The sequence below is a fragment of the Gorilla gorilla genome, chromosome 1 (assembly GCF_029281585.2).
Source record: "Gorilla gorilla gorilla isolate KB3781 chromosome 1, NHGRI_mGorGor1-v2.1_pri, whole genome shotgun sequence".
Classification (NCBI taxonomy): Eukaryota; Metazoa; Chordata; class Mammalia; order Primates; family Hominidae; genus Gorilla; species Gorilla gorilla.
The window spans coordinates 82,060,947-82,081,392 of NC_073224.2; the positions used below are offsets into that span (position 1 = coordinate 82,060,947).

The window sequence follows — 20,446 nt, forward strand, 5'->3', positions numbered from 1 at the left end:
GGGCGCCATGGGGGTGGGTTCTGCTGAGACAGACCACTCAACTCCCTGGCTTCAGCCCCCTTTCCAGGGGAGTGAACAGTTCTGTCTCACTGGCATTCCAGGCACCACTGGGGTAAAAACAAAACAAAACAAAACAAAACAAACAAACAAAAACTCCTGCAGCTAGCTTGGTGTCTGCCCAAACGACTGCCCAGTTTTGTGCTTGAAACTCAGAGCCCTGGTGGTGCAGGCACCCAAGGGAATCTCCTGGTCTGTAGGTTGCAAAGACCATGGGAAAAGTGTAGTATCTGGGCTGGATAGCACTGTCCCTCATGGCAGAGTACTTTACAGCTTCCCTCAGCTAGGGGAGGGAGTTCCTCCACCCCTTGTGCTTCCCGGGTGAGGTGATGCCCCACCCTGCTTCTGTTCATCCTTCATGGGCTGCACCCACTGTCTAACCAGTCCCAGTGAGATGAACTGGGTACCTCAACTGAAAATGCAGAAATCACCCACCCTCTGCATTGGTCTCATTGGGAGCTGCAGACCAGAGCTCTTCCTATTTGGCCATCTTGCCAGCTCCCCTATGTCAGAGTCTTAATCTTGCTTGTATTAAGCTCATTCTGATGAGTTTTTTGTGGGAGAGAATGGGGATAAGGAGGGAGAATATTGTGTAATAAATAATGAATCTACTCTTCAGATAACAACTTCTGAAAACTGCTTTGAGAGAATTATACCTGGTGATATTTAATCAAATAATGTGTACTGTCATTTTTTCATCATCCTGAGAAAAGAAGAGAAGCAGAAGATACATTCTAATTTGAAGGGTCAACGATTTCCTTAAATTTCATGAAAATACCAAGTTACTATATAAAGCTGAACATATTTGGTACTCTAAAAATTGAACTATCTGGGAAGAGTCAACTTCAAACACCGGCTGTCAGTTATTCTGTGAAGACTAAAAGAAATACCAGTATTTTCCTTATGTCTCCTGAAAGAATGTGGAGGAGAAGCAAAAAACACTTTTAGAGCAGTATTTGAATCACTACTGAAAAAGGAAATAGAATTAAGCTTCCCTTAAGGTCACTCACTTAAAATTTTGCTTTTACCAAAGAAGGATCTCAACCACTGGGTGATGGAGGGGAAGGTGATTAGAAACCTAGATAATTGAAGAAATTAAGAAGCAACTAAATGGGCTATACAGATGGATGGAGCAGACTGCAGGGCAATGTTATTATTAATTGAATACTGTATAGTAGGCAGAGTACTTAAGTACTTGATATCATAATCTCATCTAATTCTTACACTAAACCTGAGAGACAGGTATTGTTAGTCTCATTACACAAACAAAGAAAATGAGATTTACATAGGTCAAGTAACTTGAACAAGGCTGTCTAGGAAAGGTTGACTAAAAAGTCCAATATCCTAACTCAAATGTCATACCGTCTCTACATTGCTCTTTGTAAGACTGAAAATACTTTGCTGGATTTTCCCCATCATAGTAACTTCTCTCATAAAAGCACTAAAGGGACTCTGCTTTTAGGTCCAGTTCTTAGTTTTCAATCTGTCTGCATGCAACTTCAGAGATCAGGTGAATCATTCCAATCACCAAATGAGTTTCATTTTGTTGCACATTCATGGACTCTAATCTCACCCATTATCTGCGACCTAAAAACAAAACAAAACAAAACAAAACAGAACAAAACCTTGCCCTTGATCACAAGAAAGATCTTTATTGAATAAAAACAACTCAAAGTTAATGCTCATGCTACCTTGGAAGGCTGTCTGGCAGTATCCATTAAAGCTGAATGTATGCACATCCTAACACAACAATTCTACTCCTTGATGTGTACTCACAGAAGTGCACAGGTACGTTAACTAAAAGACAAGTTCAAGAAAGTTCAAAAGATTCACACGGAGCACTATTCATAATGGCCTTCTGGAAACTAGAAACAACTCAAATAACCATCAACAATAGAATGGGAGAACAGAAAACTAAACTATGCCTAAATGCAATGATATGGATGAATCTCACAAACATAATGATGACTAAAAAAAGTTAGACAGAAAAGAGTTCGTATTGTATGATTCCATATACATAAAGTTCCAAAACAAGCAAAGCTAAACTATTGCATTAAAAGTCAGGAAAGTGATTACTTTTCAGAGTGTAGTTACTGGAAAAGGGCAGTGAAGGGGAATAGGGTTTCTGAAATGCAGATAATGTTCCTTTTTGTTCTTTTTTAAATCTGGGTGCTGGTTACTTCGTTATGTCCATTTTTTGAAAATTCATTAAGTTCTACATTAATATTTGCAAATTTTCTTTTATCTTTTATTATACTTCAATAAAAAGTTATTTTAAAGACTGCAATGTTTTATTATCGATAGGTTAATAGCATAATATTTACACTATAAATGTTAATACATTTAGACTCTTGCTAAACAGATAAAGGCAGATAATAAGATATAGGTTTGTTTTTTTAAAAATGATTTTCATTTCAGTTACTGACTAAAAGACAATCAAAACAGATTTTCACTCATCTTAACATAAGAAAATGTATTTTTAAACTCCAGTTTCAAATCCCATTGCTATCCATCATTCTGGAATTAACTAACCCATGTTATCATATATTCAGATTTAAGCAAATACTTTAAATAAAACTATTAATAATTAGCAGTTGTTCAGTCAGGCTGCATTGTCAAGGTCTATAAAATTCTTCTCTTTTCTGCTAAATTAACTTTATTGGCTTAAGCTCAGAATGAATGAAGAAATCTTTAAAATAATAAAGCTTAGGAAAGCATGTCATGATACGTCTTCTAAGCATAAAGTTTCAAACTCAATGTCTTTCTTTTTCACTTTGCAATGGGATCTTTGAGTAAACATGTTGCACATGTTAAAAATCAGAATGCAAAACTTTGAAAAGTCAACACTTTTCTACCTGAGAGCTTCCTATCCTTCCATTTTTAAGTAAACATTGAGTCGTAACCTCAAAATTTAAATTGTTTCCTTAAAAACAGAGAATATGACAAAAACAAATACCTATGGATAATCTATTTAAGACTGTGTTACCAATTCTTAGAATATGTCATCACATATGAAATAATAGCTTTTGATATAAATATTTTATTAACTACAAGAAGGAAAGGGGCAAAAAGAAAACACAGACATGCAGGAAGTAAAAGTTTATTCAAAAATTTCCTTTGTAAAATAATTCTTGACAAAGATGAGTTAGTGGAAAGAATAAATATCCTGAGGCACACTACAATATTGTTTCCAATAGATTATTCTGAAAAGCAATTTTAATGGTAAAGGATGTTACCATTTACTTCCCCGAACATCATGATGCTATGATTACAATCTATGTTTTGAAAAGTTTTCCAACTTCCTTAAACAGCTATAGAGTACAGGTTTAAGGGGAGGAAAGGTAATATCTATGATGTTCTTATTAATATTAATGAACATTATGACCTTTCAAACACTGATTGTAAGTCACAGTTGACAAGTGATGGGAAGGCTAATAAATTTATTTATCTTTTCTGCAGCACAAATGTTGCCAGTTTTCTTAACTGACACTAGAAATTCATGTATCTTCAAGATAAAATTGGATCTAGGTTCCAGAAAACCCATGGACAATGTTCCAATGCCACGGGTGCCACCATTCGGGCAGACAACTTTAGAAAGTCACCATCCCAGTGAACTGAAGGGCAGAGATACCACTCTAGGAAAAGTGATTGAGAAATCACATTTAGTTGGTTATGATTAAGCACATTAATTTTATTCCCTTTTCTACAATGAACACTATAGAACCAATCTAGTATGAAATTAATCTCTTTCTGCAAAAATTGTGAAGCAATAATAAATATTTGCAAGCTCATACTATATATAACTCAAAAACTGTTAAAATGTCATACCCCCACTTTCCTATTTTTATGAAATACTAAACTCAGCTCAGTATATAAAAAGTCTATGAATATTTATCAAAACTTTTAGCATTCACTTATTTTAATATTCTAGAACTTGAAGATGTGAATTTGATTTATACTTTCAAAGAGTATTGCCCTATAAAATAGCAGAGTTGGAACTGTTCACTACACCAATTTGGATAATCAGGTAGAGTTTTTGGTACAAATGACCACATATGCTTTGTGAATATTGTGATTACACCATGTTGACTTTGAATAAAGTTTTAGCTCCTAATTCTGAATTCTTCCTTTAAGATACATTTAGAAAGGCATTTTACAAACTAATTTGTAAGTAAAACAAGTCGGAGAATTAACATATTATAAATCAGATTCTCTAGCTGTTATATTCAGGATTTGGAAACCTATTCTGCAAGCCTGGCAAGTCACTGAACCCTTCTTTATCAAAGTACAGTACAAATGATTAAAACTCTTATATGCTTACAAATGCCCTGTGACCTTCAGGTATTAGGCAAGTACTAACTAAAGGCATTGAAGAGCAAAAGACCAGCCTTGCCTGCATATATAATTGTTACTGTTTTAGTAGGCTGAGAAATAACAGTTTTATGCTTTATATAGTTTATACATTGCATCTTTTAGATCTTATTTTTACATTTAAACTTCTAATTCCTAGTGTAATTAAAATCATTAGACTTTCCTTTTAAGAAAGAGGAATCTGGCCGGAAGCAGTGGCTCATGCCTCTAATCCCAGCACTTTGGGAGACCGAGTTTGAGACCAGCCTGGCCAGCATGGTGAAACCCCATCTCTACTAAAAATACAAAAAATTAGCCGGGCATGATGTTGTGTGCCTGTAGTTCCAGCTACCTGGGAGGCTGAGGCAGGAGAATTGCTTGAACCAGGCAGGTGGAGGTTGCAGTGAGCTGAGATCATGCCACTGCACTCCAGCCTAGGTGACAGAGTGAGACTACATCTCAAAAAGAGAAAGAAAAGAAAAGAGAATAGAAAAGGAAAAGAAAAGAAAGAAAAATCTTTAAACAACTCAATGACAACAGAAAAACCAACTAGCCCCATTAAAAAGTGGGCAAAGGACATAAACAGACATTTTTCAAAAGAAGATATACAAATGGCCAATGAGCATATGAAAAAATGTTCAACATTACTAATTATCAAAGAAATGCAAATTAAAATCATAACATGATATTATCTTATGACAGTCAGAATGGCTATTATTAAAAAGTCAAAAAATAACAGATGTTAGTGAGGATGTAGAGAAAAGAGTCCACACTGCTGATGAGAATGTAAATTAGTATAACCTCTATGGAAAACAGTATGGAAATTTCTCAAAGAATTAAAAATAGAACTACCATTCAATCCAGCAATCCCACTATTGGGTACCTATCCAAAGGAAAAGAAATCATTGTATAAAAAAAGATTTGTGCACTTATATGCTTATCGCAGCACTATTTATAATAGCAAAGATGCAAAATCAGCGTTAAGTGTCCATCAGTGGATGACTGGATAAAGAAAATGTGGTATGTACATACAATGTAGCATTATTCAGCCATAAAAAAGAGTAAAATCATGTCATTAGCAGCAACATGGATGGAACTGGAGGCCATTATGTTAAGTAAAACAACTTAGAAAGTCAAATACTGCCAAATAATGTGTATACATGGACACAGAATTTGTAATAATAGACATTGGAGACTCACATGGGACAGTGAGAGGGGGGTAGGGGATAAGAAATTATTCAACAGGTACAATGTGCATTATTCCAGTGATGGTTACACTAAAAGCCCAGGCTTAACCACTGCACAATATATCCACATAGCAAAACATCACTTGTACCCCTTAAATTTATACAAAAAAAATTTTTTTAAAAGGATGTTTACCTTAAGAAGCATAGTAATACAAAACAGTCTAGATTATATATTAAGCTTATAATCATGTAGATAAGCTTATACTTTTGATTAGTCCTGCTTTTTAAGATAGCTATATTTTATATACATTTATACTGCCATTGAAAATATACACTTCTTATCTGGCAAATTCCCTATTACTGCTAAGATAGTCAAACATTTTGATGACCAATATAAGCCGTATATATGCATAATACTGTTTATTTCTTTAAAAGAGTAAATAAATATAGCCATCTAAGGAACTAAAAACAATAAAATACACAAATATAAACACCTAAGAAATTTTACAAACTAATTTTTGAAATATTCTACTATATAAAAATATAATTATATGACATAATAGCTTTAGTTTATCATTTGTCTCATCATTTGGCAGCAGTCCCAAACATGATAAACAGAAAGATATCTGATGAATTGAGAAATTAGTTATTATAAAAATCTCATTTATATTCACTCTTGCAGTATAACTGCATTAATATTAAAAAACACCCAATTCTAAATTCATTTATTTAACCTTAAAGGCATTTTATACTGGTAAAACATTATTATACAGATATAGGCTTATTATGAATTTAATTATGCAAATTTAATCACCCATTTTACTTTGTAGGAATTATATATGCCTTAACATTTTCATTCCTCAGAAATAATAAAATTACAATTAAAACAGTTTTTACTGAAAATTCAAATACAGCTTTTTGGTCAGTGAGTATTTATGGCTTAATGTCACAGGCAAAAACAAAAGGAAGAAAACCGTAACCATTTTTAGTAGAAACTACTTTCTATTTTGGCTTAGTGAAAGATGGGAGTCACTCTACCTCACAAAGCAGTAAGTCAATGATGTGGAACACCATGCAGAGTGGGAACTTGGCAGTAAAAAGAGTGAGAAACCACTGGGATGCATACATATGAGCTTCCAGGTTCAGATCAGAAAAATGGCTATGCAGGTCCGGTAGCTGTTCCTAAAAGTCAAAGTGGAAAATTTAGGAGCAATGAGAAGCTTGCAGCAGAACAATGAAGTTCCTGCCACAACTGCAACTTACAAACAGCTTTCTATGATCGCTGTAACTCTATTCTAGTATTGGTTGTCTCGTATAACTGCACAGAAGTGATGACAGCAGATGAGAATTAGGGATATGACAGATAATTGAGGAAAATAAAAACAGACTTATTATAAACAACTAAGAAAGACCATCTCTTGCTCACTTGACTGTTCTTGATTCTTGCAAAATTCTCATTCTACCAGAGCATCTGTAGTCTAATGAGTATCTTGACTCCAGGGTCAAGTCATAGCATCCCCATTCAGGGTTAAATTTTTTTTTTTTTTTTTTTTTTGAGATAAGAGTCTTGCTCTGTCATCCAGGCTGGAGTACAGTGGCATGATCCTGGCTCACTGCAACCTCCGCCTCCCAGGTTCAAGCCATTTTCCTGCCTCAGCCTTCCAAGTAGCTGAGATTATAGGCACCCTCCACCAGGCCTGATTATTTTTTGTATTTTTTACTAGAGACAGTGTTTCACCATATTAGCCTGGCTGGTCTCGAACTCCTGACCTCAAGTGACCTGCCCGACTTGGCCTCCCAAAGTGCTGGGATTACAGGTGTGAGCCACTGTACCCAGCCCAGGGTTCAATTCTTAACTAGCTAGAAAAGAAATGTATCTTCTCTTTGGAAATCATCTAATGCCAACATTATCTGGGGTCTATGATGTTTCAGTATATTTTTTGAACACTTAGAAAATTCTAAGCCACGACAAACTACTTAGAAATCTGTCTTCAGCATATTAAAAATGGCAAAGCAAAGAAATTATGCAAAGGTATAATATACAAAATTGGGTATCTTCTAAAAATGCCTTTATGGTAACTTTATTTTTTTCTCCCAATTTAAACAAGCAAATGGTTTTCAAAAGCATGAACAGCAAGGTACAAAGTATTAGCATAGCTATTATCATAACTGAAAGACAAAGGCCACCTTCATTTTGTTTTCATAAATAGACCACAAAAAGAAGAATAAAAAACAAAATAAGCCATTTCTTGAACTACATGCTCTCTTTGAAAAATAGCCAAATGTGCCCATTAGGTACTTCAAATGGAATGTCCAAATGCTCATTCAGTTAACTGAAAAAAAAGTGCTAATAGAAAAATGTGGTTGAGGTTCTTCATAGTACCACACATCTGTTATTTATTAGGTATATTTACTTGATTCTCAAAGCCCTTAGGAATACTGACCTTTGAAAATATATGAATTTTTTGGTAAATAAAAGGCAAAAAGCGAGTAATCCCAAATATTTACTTGGTAGAATTAAATCGTTAAAAAGGAGCTTGTTGCTGTTAATATCCATATTTACCAGATTCTTCTACAGTCTTTTTCCTCCTTAATGCCCATTTGTCATTGTACTTATGGCTCGTTTTACATCCCTCCCTCCTTTTATTTCTTTTCAATTTTAAACTCTTCTACCCTCCTACATTCCCTTCTCCCAATAAATTGTTCCTTTAACCTCACTGCAAATTCATCTTCTACAGCCCTGTTCTTCTAATCTCTCAGTCTCCTACTGGCTTCACTTCCCTCTTTAGACACCTACGGATCCCCTGGCAGTTCATATCAATGAGCTCCTACTAGCATCTTCTGCTCTCACATTCCACGAACCTCCTTCCTCAACCATCTTACCCTTCCCCAATATGGAATCAATCCATCCATGTACTTCCTTCACATTTCTCTTGGATTCCCAAAACCCCTTTTAAACAAAGTCACATAAACATGCCACATACACCCATTATAAATTTAAGATTATCAACTTCAGGTAGAACTCCAAAGCTAGTTAAAAATTCCTTTTGTCAGCTCTGGTCAATCACTTTGCCTGTGGTCACAATCTTTTTTACTATGTAATATTTGGTATATATAAAAGGATGCATGTTTCTCACACACATTTATAAATACGCATTGTAAAGCACAACAACAACATTGAGATTAGGAATTATATTTAAAAAATTTTAAATGTATCCCTACAGTATTTTAGGTATGTTTTATTCTCTTATGAATATCTTTCTGGCTTTTCCAAGTGTTCTATGTGGACTCAAATAAGGAAGTGGTGCAAATTAGTATGCAGAAAGCTCTTAGGTATTTCAATTTTTACTCTGTAAATATCTCCATTCCTCTACAAACAATACTTGGCAATCTCTTAATGATTAAACTCATTAGATTCTCACTTCAAAGTATATTTAACTTGAACATTTAAAATGTGAGATATTTTTAAAATAGTAAAATGGCTAAATAAACATATTATGATAGACCAATGTAGATATTGGTCTGAAACTAAATCCATGTACATTTTCTATAATATTCCATTAAACTTCTATAATTCATTATTGCTTACCAACTCTATTAGGCTTTTTCTATGACTCAACAAATCCCTGAGTGATAAAAGTTCCTAATTTTTATTTACCTGCATTAGTCTCTCCAACTGGTAGAATTTGCAATGAAGATCTTCGAAGTTGTTTCTGTAGAGGTCTCTCAAACCATAGTCATACATGATTTTCACCAAAACACAGAATGCTTGTTCCTCTGGCATCTACAGAAAAATATATACATATACAATATAAATAAGTGGCATTTTGCCAGAATGTCAAAAAAGTTCCTTCATGTTATTAGTCCTCTGCATAAGTAGCTGAAGGCCTGGAGCAAATGAAGTCCTTCAGAGCCAGTCTTTGGCAGAGTGACATGACCTCCTTACTTGAGATGAATGATCTTCTTTTGTTAATTTTAATCATGTTGTCATTCATTCATTAGGCTATCTTTAAAAATAGGCAATACACTCATGATTAAAAAACCAAAGCACACTTTGGGAGGCCAAGGCAGCCAGATCACTTAAGTCCAGGAGTTCGAGACCAGCCTGACCAACATGGCAAAACCCTGTCTCTACAAAGAATAAAAAAATTAGCCGAGTGTGGCAACATGAGCGTGTAGTCCAGCTACTTGGGAGGATGAGGTGGAAGGATCGCTTCAGCCTGGGAGGCGGAGGTTGCAGTGAGCAAAATCACGTCACTGCATTACAGCATGGGTGACAGAGCGAGACCCCGTCTAAAAAAAAATAAAATAAAAAAATAAAAACAATGTAAAAAGTTCTAAAGGTAAAAGTCTCGCTCCTCCCTATCATTATATATAAACTAATCCCCGGGACCTACACCCCCCAACCTCTTTTGAATAGCCTCGTATCTACTCTAAATAATTTCTCCTGTATTCTGCCACTGATTATCTATACAAATAAAATAATTACATTTTTAATTTTATTTTGTCCCATCCCACATAAAAGATAATATTCTATAAACATTGTTATACATCTTGATTTTTTTCCTTAACAATATATGTTGGAAATCTTCTATCTCAGTATATAAAGAGTTGTCTCTTTATTTTTTTAAAAGCAATTACACAGTATTCCATTATATAAAAGTACTATAGCTCATGTAACGAGTTTCCTATTGATACTTGAGATGTTCCTAATTTTTTAATCATATAAAGCTTCAATAAACCTTGCATATGCATCATTTTGTACATAAGCAAAAATGGGGTGGGGTAGAGCACATTCCCAAAAGGGGGAATGCTGGGTGAAAAAATAAATGCATTTTAAATTTTGGTAAATAGCGTGAGACTATCCTCCCTGAGTTTTCTTGATGTTGCTACTCTCTGTAAAATACAGTTTTCAGGGAAATGGCCAGTAAACTCTAACATACTAGCTTTCTCAGAGGTATTTTTATCTGAACAGGGAATAAAGTCTGAAGTCAAAGGAACAAACCTCTAAACAGTGGTATCAACAGGTGAAAGAATATGGAAAGGGACATATCTAATATTCTAGAAATTACACCAAGCATACGGAAAAAGTTGCACTTATTCAATGTCCTAGGATGTAACTATTATACAAACATCTACTTTAAATATTACTTCCTTGAAAATTTACATTTGGTTGATTATGGTATTTCATACATTTGTTAGACTAACTTCATACTTCAGCAAGTGAATCAAGTAGAGTTCCATTTATCCACTTAGAAATGCAGTTGTACAAGATTTTATGCAAATCAGCCACTTCTATTTTCTAATTATAAACCATAAAATACCCAAATTTGTTAAATAACATCTCCTGAAGTTAAATAAATACATTATAGTGTTTTCATTTTGATTCTTTAAATATTTGCTTATTTTCTTTTTATCTATGAGTTGTTTGAGACCTTTTCAAAATTTCTGGCCACTGACCTCAGCTATTCAAGTTAGCAACTATTTTTCAGCTTCCATTTGGTTATTTAGGATACAATTACACTGTATTCTTTACTCCTTTGTCATCAAAGCCTCAAGTGACACTAACTTGAACATATATGGCCAAGAATACTTCTCTTACCAAGGTGTAAGCCTCTTCATCTTCCTCTCAGATCTCTACTCAAATGGCTATACAAAACAGCTGCATGTAAGATAACTGTAGCCAGGCCGGGCGCGGTGGCTCACGCCTGTAATCCCAGCACTTTGGGATGCCAAGGTGGGTGGATTACCTGAGGTCAGGAGTTCGAGACTAGCCTGGCCAACATGACGAAACCCCATCTCTACTAAAAATACAAAATAGCTGGGCATGTTGGTGCGTACATGTAATCCTAGATACTGGGGAAGCTGAGGCAGGAGAACTGCTTGACCTGGGAGGTGGAGGTTGCAGTGAGCTGAGGTCGCACCACTGCACTCCAGCCTGGAGTTTTGAGATTCTATCTCAAAAGAGAGAGAGAGAAAAAAAAAGATAACTGAACTATAGCCAGTCCTAGAGATACTAATTCACTTAAGTCTCTCTCTTTCTAAGTAAATGACAATTAGTTGAATGTCTTACCATCTGATGTCTTATAAAGGGAATATGTTTTTATTTCTTTGAATGTGGTAAAATCATTAGGGCAAATAAAAGGTTTATGTGCCTTTTGGCATTCATACATATAGTCACTGAACAGATGAGGTGCAGGCCCTGTTCTAGGCTTTAGGGATACAGAGATAAAGGTATAGTGCCTCCCTAGGGGAAGAGTAAACAGGCAACTCTACTTGAGTTTCATAAGGATGCAGAAGTCCTAGACTAGGGAATGTTGGGTGTTGGAAGTAAAGGTAAACATCAGAGACAATTTTGGAGGAGGCAGAGCTAGATGGCCAAATAGCAATCATCCTTCAGCAATCATCCTCCCTCAAGAACACCAAATTGAACAACTATCCACGCAAGAAACACCTTCATAAAAACAAAAAATCAGGTGAGCAATCACAGTACCTGGTTTTAACATGATATCAAGGAAGAAGGCATGGAAGAGGATAGAAAAAACAGTCTTACATTGTCTACACCACACCTATCCTATCCCCCCAGCACTGTGTAGAGAAAGAATCCATGCACTTGGGAAAGGGAGAGAGCAGGGATTGTGGGACTTTGCATTGGTACTCAGTGCTGCCCTGTCACAGCAGAACACAACACAGGGCAGAATTTAGCAAGCACACAACAAGGAAGGATTTAGACTGGCCCCAGACAGAAGGGAAGCCCCCTGGTAGACTAAAGTGCCCTGGTGTCCTGAACAAATTTGAAAAGCAGTCTAGGCCACAAGTATTACAATCTTCCAGCAAGTCCTGGTGCTGTTCTGGGCTTGAAGCCAGTGGACTTGGGGTACATACAATTCAGTGAAACACCAGCTGGGGTAGCCAAGGGATCAAATAGAAACAACAACAAAAAAGTAAGAGTGGCTATACTTACACCCCTTCCCCAACTCCAGGCAAGGCAGCTTGGGAGATACTCCTTTTCTGCTTGCGGAAAAGAGAGGCAAGAGTAAAGAGGACTTTGTCCTGCAACTTGAGTACCGGCTCAGCCACAGTAACATGAAGCAGAGTCCTGAATCCCCTGAGTCCAGACCCTAGCTCCTGAAAAGCATTTCTAGATCCATCCTGAGCCAGAAGGAAACCTGCTACCCTGAATGGAAAGACCCTGGGGCCTTGAATAAACACCAGCAGCAGCCAGGCAGTAGTCGTCAGGTACCATGCTGGCTTCAGGTGTGACCAAGTGCAGTTGCAGCCATAGTAGCCAGTCCCAGCTGTGGTGGCTAGTGCTTGTGTCACCCTGCTCCTCAACTCCAGGAAGCCCAGAATGAGGAGAAAAAAAACACTATTTATTCAGGGGAAAGTGAGAGAAGAGAAAAAGAGATTTTAGGAATTCTCTCAGATCTTATCCAAGCCCACCAAGGCTATATCTCTGCGAGTCTGCAAAAATTGCAGCATTATTTGGCTTGGGGCATCCCCTAAAGCAGATATGGCTTCAGTGACTAAAGACTTAGATCACAACACTTAATTCCCTTTGGAAAGCCATCTCAAGAAGGATGGGTAAAAATAAGTCCAGACTATGAAGATTAGAATAAATACTTAACTTTTCAATGCCCAGATATCAATAAACATCCACAAGCATCAAGAATACCCAGGAAAACATGACCTCATCAAATGAACTAAACAAGGTACCAGGGACCAATCCTGGAGTGAGAGATATGTGACATTTAAGAGAATTCAGAATAGCTACTTTGAGGAAGTTCAATGACTTCAAGACAATACAGAGAAAAAATTCAGAATCCTATCAGATAAAGTTAACAAAGAGACTGAAATAATAAAAAACAATTAAGCAGAAATTCTGAAAGCTAAAAAATTCAACTGACAAACTTAAAAATGTATCAGTCTCTCAACAGTAGACGATCAAGCAGAAGAATCAGTGAGCTTGAAGACAGGCTATATGAAAATACATAGTCAGAGGAGAAACAACAACAACAAAAAGAATAAAAAGACATTAGGCATGCCTGCAAGATCTAGAAAATAGCCTCAAAAGGGCAAATCCATGAATTATTGAGCGTAAAGAGGAGGTAGGGGAAGAGATCAGAGTAGAATATTAGAAAATAAATGGACTGGAGTTGAAAAGTGATGCATAAACCTACAAAATGGGAGAAAATTTTCGCAACCTACTCATCTGACAAAGGGCTAATATCCAGAATCTACAATGAACTCAAACAAATTTACAAGAAAAAAACAAACAACCCCATCAAAAAGTGGGTGAAGGATATGAACAGACATTTCTCAAAAGAAGACATTTATGCAGCCAAAAAACACATGAAAAAATGCTCATCATCACTGGCCATCAGAGAAATGCAAATCAAAACCACAATGAGATACCATCTCACACCAGTTAGAATGGCGATCATTAAAAAGTCGGGAAACAACAGGTGCTGGAGAGGATGTGGAGAAATAGGAACACTTTTACACTGTTGGTGGGACTGTAAACTAGTTTAACCATTGTGGAAGTCAGTGGGGCGATTCCTCAGGGATCTAGAACTAGAAATACCATTTGACCCAGCCATCCCATTACTGGGTATATACCCAAAGGACTATAAATCATGCTGCTCTAAAGACACATGCACACGTATGTTTATTGCGGCATTATTCACAATAGCAAAGACTTGGAACCAACCCAAATGTCCAACAATGATAGACTGGACTAAGAAAATGTGGCACATATACACCATGGAATACTATGCAGCCATAAAAAATGATGAGTTCATGTCCTTTGTAGGGACATGGATGAAAGTGGAAATCATCATTCTCAGTAAACTATTGCAAGAACAAAAAACCAAACACCGCATATTCTCACTTATAGGTGGGAATTGAACAATGAGAACACATGGACACAGGAAGGGGAACATCACACTCTGGGGACTGTTGTGGGTTGGGGGGAGGGGGGAGGGATAGCATTGGGAGATATACCTAATGCTAGATGACGAGTTAGTGGGTGCAGCGCACCAGCATGGCACATGTATACATATGTAACAAACCTGCACATTGTGCACATGTACCCTAAAACTTAAAGTATAATAATAATAAATAAAAAATAAAAAAATGGCATAGTACAGTATTTGCAGGTAACCATATATATTTGCATATAACATTACTGAAGTAGATGATTTTAGTAATCTACTTTAAATCATCTCTTTATAATACTTAATACAATGTAAATGCTATGTAAATCATCATTACAATGTATTTTTATTTATATTTTTACTTGTTACACTGTTATTAATGTTCCCAAATATTTTTCATCCACGATTGGTTGAACCTGCAGACATGAAGGGCAGACTGAATATATGTATCTCATTTGCCATTTGCTCTGAAAATTTTCTTGAACCCTGATATTATATCATGTACTTAATAGCACCTACTTGTTTCCTTTAACTGTACTTTTAAAATAATTTACTTATAGATGCATTTGTGCAGTTGTTTGATTAGTATCACTCACTGCTCCACTGAGCTTTGGACTCCATAACAAAAGACACCATGTTTATTTTTTTCACTACTGTATCTATTGTATTTGCCTGGTGCCATCCATATAGTCAGCTCTCAGCCTATATATTTTAAGGAATGATTAAATAAGCAATTGAATGAATGAGTAAATAAACAAATTGCGTAAAATAAAATATCATTTGCAAAAAAAAAAGTGATTCATAACAGTAGAGCTGCAGCATACCATTATATACCATTTTTATCATACAGATAAAACAATGTAAATAGTTCAAGAGCACAGACAACAATAAAAAGTGGTAACATAACCAGAAAGTGATGAATTTTCAGTACTTATTACTTTTGTTTTTAACATGAGTTATTTAACTGTAAGTTTTTATGATTTAATTTGTAACAATGGCTGTGCTTAACAACTGGTTCACAGAATTCCTGAAAATTTAACAATTGGCCGTCAAAAGCTGGTATGACCTGGCTGTAGCACAGCACTGATATGACCATGATAAAGAGTTAGGAATGTATTCTAAGTGCAGTGGGAAATCAGTGAAGAGTTTACAGCAGCGGATCTGATTTTTATTTTTAGTAAGGTCACGCAGCTGCTACCAATTCCTCATTAGTTCCCAATACTGAGGGACAACTATATTTTGGTTTACTAAGAATCTATCACTTTTCTTTTGTATAAAGGTATAATCTACAAGAACCTATATTCAATCATTCCCCTCAAAACTTTGCCCAGAAACAGATCATGAATATACAAAAGGCGCTGCAGGGGAAATACATGATTTTGGAATTATACCAATAGATGTTAATTTCAGGTAAGGTTTTAATTACTCGCTGGGTGATTTTGAGCAGGCAACCTCTTTTAATGCCTAAGATTTTTTTTACTTCTAAAAAATTAGAAATAATAATACCTATGTCATAGGGATGCTACAAGTATTAAGTGAAATATATTTAAGAGACAACATATACATATTGTTGGCAATCACTAAATGTAAATTTCTCTTATCTTTCCTTCCTTAAAGACAGAGACTCTGTCTTATACATTGACAATTACCAAAGTGCTTTATACAAGGATACTCAAAAGAATAAACAGATGCATAGGTAAAATTTTTACTCTAAGATCTTTCTGTTAAAATGATTTGCTGGAATTTAAGTTGTTAACATGAAGCAGCAAAAATGTGCTGCTTTTCATATAAATGACAGCATTTCTTGTGTATCACTAGGAAGAATGTCCCCCTCCTCCTCCCCATGCTTTTTATGACTCAGACAAACTGCACTTTCAAGGTTCTCCACATGGTTTTGTATACAAGCTCAGAGGGAATAACTGGGTTGGGATATACTCTATAGCACAGTTCTGCCTTTAAAATATTACTGATCTTTTAAAACTGATCATAAGTGGCACTTTGTTATTTCCCTTTAACGTGAGGAGACCCCTGCTTTCTCTGAATCCCAAAACTCTTTGTTGTATACCATTACAGTTATTTGTGCACTTCTAACCACCACTTTAATGTTGCACCCCCCACCCCCGACAACTCTTGGCATAGAACCTTCAATAAATATCAAGTGTTAAATATTTCTTTAAGATAAACTAGCAAAATTCTGAATATATCTGCCTTTTTAATGAAGTCATACCACACAAGTAGGGCAATCTGTTGGTAACTGCCAACAAAAATGTAGAAGGAAAGTATTGGTGTGAAGGCTAGAAGCAAGGGGCAGCCAAATGCAACTATATTAGCACTTGATTTCCTGTAATTCTATTCCAAATGCTAAATATAAAAAGCTTTTATATTATCTATATTTTGTGTTGACTATTCAGCTTATCCCTCAATCAGCATAAAGAAAATCAACCAAGATGTGAGATGCAATGCCAGGTTGTACTGTCAAACTTCACCTTAGTACGTGCAGTTCCTCCACGAGGTAGTACGGTGGTACCTACCTACTTAAAAAAAAAGCACTAAAATGACTATTTAACTTATTACAATGATTAATGCTTCATAGAATAAGATAATCCAATTTATCCAATTTATGCAATTGGTCTAAAGTTACAATAAAAATACATAATTGAACAACACATCTTTAAATAAAATATTAAGGTGTTGGAATATGGTGGGTCTCTAAGACTGAATGTCCATTTTTGCTGTGTACAGAAACTTTATCACCAGTGTTATTTCATTAAGGAAAAGAGGGGATAAACATTAAAATATTATAATTTAAGATATCAAAATATCATCCATGGCTTTATGAAATACAAAACAAAAATACCTGCCTCACATGCATAATTGAGAATTGAGTGATGTAATCACTGTTTGGTAATAAATGTTGATAATGATCTGCCATCTGTACTAATTGTGATGATCACTGAATGGGGACAATCTCCAAGCCCTCACTACTTCTCTCCACAATAAACTATAAAACAAAGCAGTGCTAAGTATTTCAAGTCTTTAAGATGCACCTGAAATCATTTACATCAAGGTATTTTTTGAAGTAAAACTACATTTTGATAATTTAAAGTAATCCCCATAGTTAGTGTAAAACTAAATTTCCTGCTTCACATGATGTGTTTCACATCTTTTTGGAATGATCTACCTTTCTCTATGAAGGAGATGAACACTCTACTGATATTCCCAATTTTCTTCAACAAAAATGAATGGGCCCGGCATGGTGGCTCATGCCTGTAGTCCCAGCACTTTGAGAGGCTGTGTGTGATCACTTGAGGTCAGGAGTTCGAGACCAGGCTGGCCCACATGGTGAAACATCATCTCTACTAAAAATACAAAAATTAGCCAGGCATGGTGGCATGTGCCTGTAATCCCAGCTACTGGGCAGGCTGAAGCAGAAGAACTCCTTGAACCCAGGAGAAGAGGCTACAGTGAGCCAACATCTTGCCACTGCACTCCAGCCTGGGTCATAGAGCGAGACCATGTCTCAAAAAAAAAAAAAAAAAAAAGATGAATGCTGGTGAACCTTGAAACTCAAGGTTATTTATCATGTCTTCATTATTTGTTTACATATTAAAAAGCAAATAGAATGAAAACTTCTAGTCATTTGTCTATTCTCCCTTTAAATCAAATAGCTTAATACATTTAAATTGAATGTCAATGTATAAGCCATAAAATTCTATCATTGTATGATATATTAGTCTCCTATGTGTAATCCATTCAAATTAGTTGGACCAGGGACCAAAAGAAAACTGGCTGGGCAAATAATTATTAATGTAAAAGCAAATAATTATTAATTTAAAAAATAACAGCAACAGTTACCATTATTAGACATATTCATTCATGACCTCATTTGATATTCACAAAAATCCTGCAAGGTAGGCATTATTTTTACATTATAAATATAATACTAGTGAAGTTCAAAGAAGTTAAATGACTTGCCAGTAACTATAGGTCTATTAAGTAAAGCCTGGTTTTAATCTCATAACTGCAGTATTTTTGTGCTAGGTACAAAATATGTAAGACTCTTTACACTCATCATAAGGTACTCAATACTCATAATAAGCCTAGAAGGATGATAACAAGAAACTAAAGCTCAGTTGAAGAAACTTGCCCAAAGCCATATAACTTGAATGGTATTAAACCACAATCCAAATTCACAGTTGTACTTTTCAGTATCCTTTGAAAGAGTTCAGCTTCAAAAAGGCAGAGAGACATAAGACAGTAGTTAAATATTTTTTAAATAGGTAAAATGTTTGTGTGTATTAGGACACAAGGAGATGTTGGAAAATGGCTCAAAAGCACTTCATAAGAATTAACTTGGAATAGGAAAATGAATGCTTCTTTCTCTTGAACTAGAAGGAAAAGTGATTTGGAAGTATAGGACTTATTTTTTAAATACACTAAAAATCTTGTAGTAAGTGTATCACTCAAGATGATGTGATGTACCTGTTTAGCATCCTACTGTCCCATCATCTGATATCAAAACCCCTCTTCCTATAGGAAGACCATTCCATTGTTTAGGAGGGGCTGATGGAGTTCACTGATCTTGACTAAAGACCTGGGCTGTGACAATTAGAATGCCCTACCCAACCAGGCCAAAGTCCAACAGGAAGAAAAACAGAGGGAGTTGGTGGTGGTGGTGTTGTGTGTCACTTTAAATAAATGCAGGAGCTATAGCAAAAGACAGTCCCTTTTAAACGAGGTAGCAAAAAATAGTCCCTTTTAAATGAAGTTGTCCTGATCATATGAATCCAGGCCAGCCAACAGTCATTTTGCCCACTTTTTTGTCTACTAACATAATTAAGACAATAAAATTCAAGAAAAGCAGAGATACAGATTCTTGATGACAAAATATGAACTCTGCAGTCCAATCATGTGAAAAATCGTCTCTGACCCTAGATTTCCCAGTTATATGAGTCAATTCTGTCACATGCAGCAGAAAGAGTCTTCAATAATATAATGCCACAAATACTTAACATATATATATGTTACACATATATATGTTACAAATATATATATATGTTACAAATATATATATATGTTACAAATATATATATATGTTACAAATATATATATATGTTACAAATATATATATATGTTACAAATATATATATATATATATGATAGAGACTTCAAAATGAAGCCTTTATCTTGTCACCTTGGACTCTGGAATCTGTAATAGGTAGTTCTGCTTCTTATTTACTTCCATTGGTTAAATCTTATCCCAAACCTGTCTTTTTGGTGAGAAATATTTTAAAATTTATAATTTTTAATTTTATTTTACTCTGAAATACAACAAACAGAAAAATGTATAAAAGTTAAATGTACACTTTAATTAATACTTGATTATAAACTAAAAAAACTTACAAAGGATGCATGTAACCACTATCTAGGTTAAGAAAGAGAATACTGTCGATAGCCCTGAAAATCCCTGTGTCTCTTTTCAGTCATGATTCCCAGTTTCTCCCTAGAGAAATCACTTTCCTAACTTTAACAGTTATCACTTCATTGGTGTTCTTTATAGTTTTTTCCATCTATCTAGCATCCTAAAAATAGAATTTAGTTTTGCTTGTTATTGAACTTTATGCAAAATGGAATCATACCAAATGTAATGTTGTACTTTGCTTTTTTTAAACTAAATCTTATGTTTATATGATTCATTTATATGAATCAATGTAGTGTGAAACATTCATTTCCATTGCTGTATGGCATTCATACTCTAAGAATATCATAATTTAGCCATCTTACTGTCTAATTACAATTCTAATATTGGACATTTTAGTAGTGGACATTTGAGTTGCTTCAGTGTTTTGACTGTTATAAACACTATTAATGAGGACGAAAGTAATACATGTATTTTGATGTACAAGTGCGTAAATT

General features: G+C 35.2%; 1 protein-coding gene across 10 annotated transcripts in view; it reads right to left on the bottom strand.

Annotated features, from left to right (window-relative positions):
* Positions 1-20,446, bottom strand: part of RABGAP1L (RAB GTPase activating protein 1 like) — an 815,258-nt gene that overhangs the window by 286,741 nt on the left and 508,071 nt on the right. For all 10 annotated transcript variants that reach the window (XM_031012360.3, XM_055366257.2, XM_055366261.2 and 7 more), the window contains 2 exons: positions 9,253-9,378; positions 6,633-6,776 (listed from right to left, as the gene is read on the bottom strand). In XM_031012360.3, coding sequence (XP_030868220.3) covers positions 6,633-6,776; positions 9,253-9,378 — 270 coding nt within the window. The remainder of the gene's footprint in view (positions 1-6,632; positions 6,777-9,252; positions 9,379-20,446) is intronic.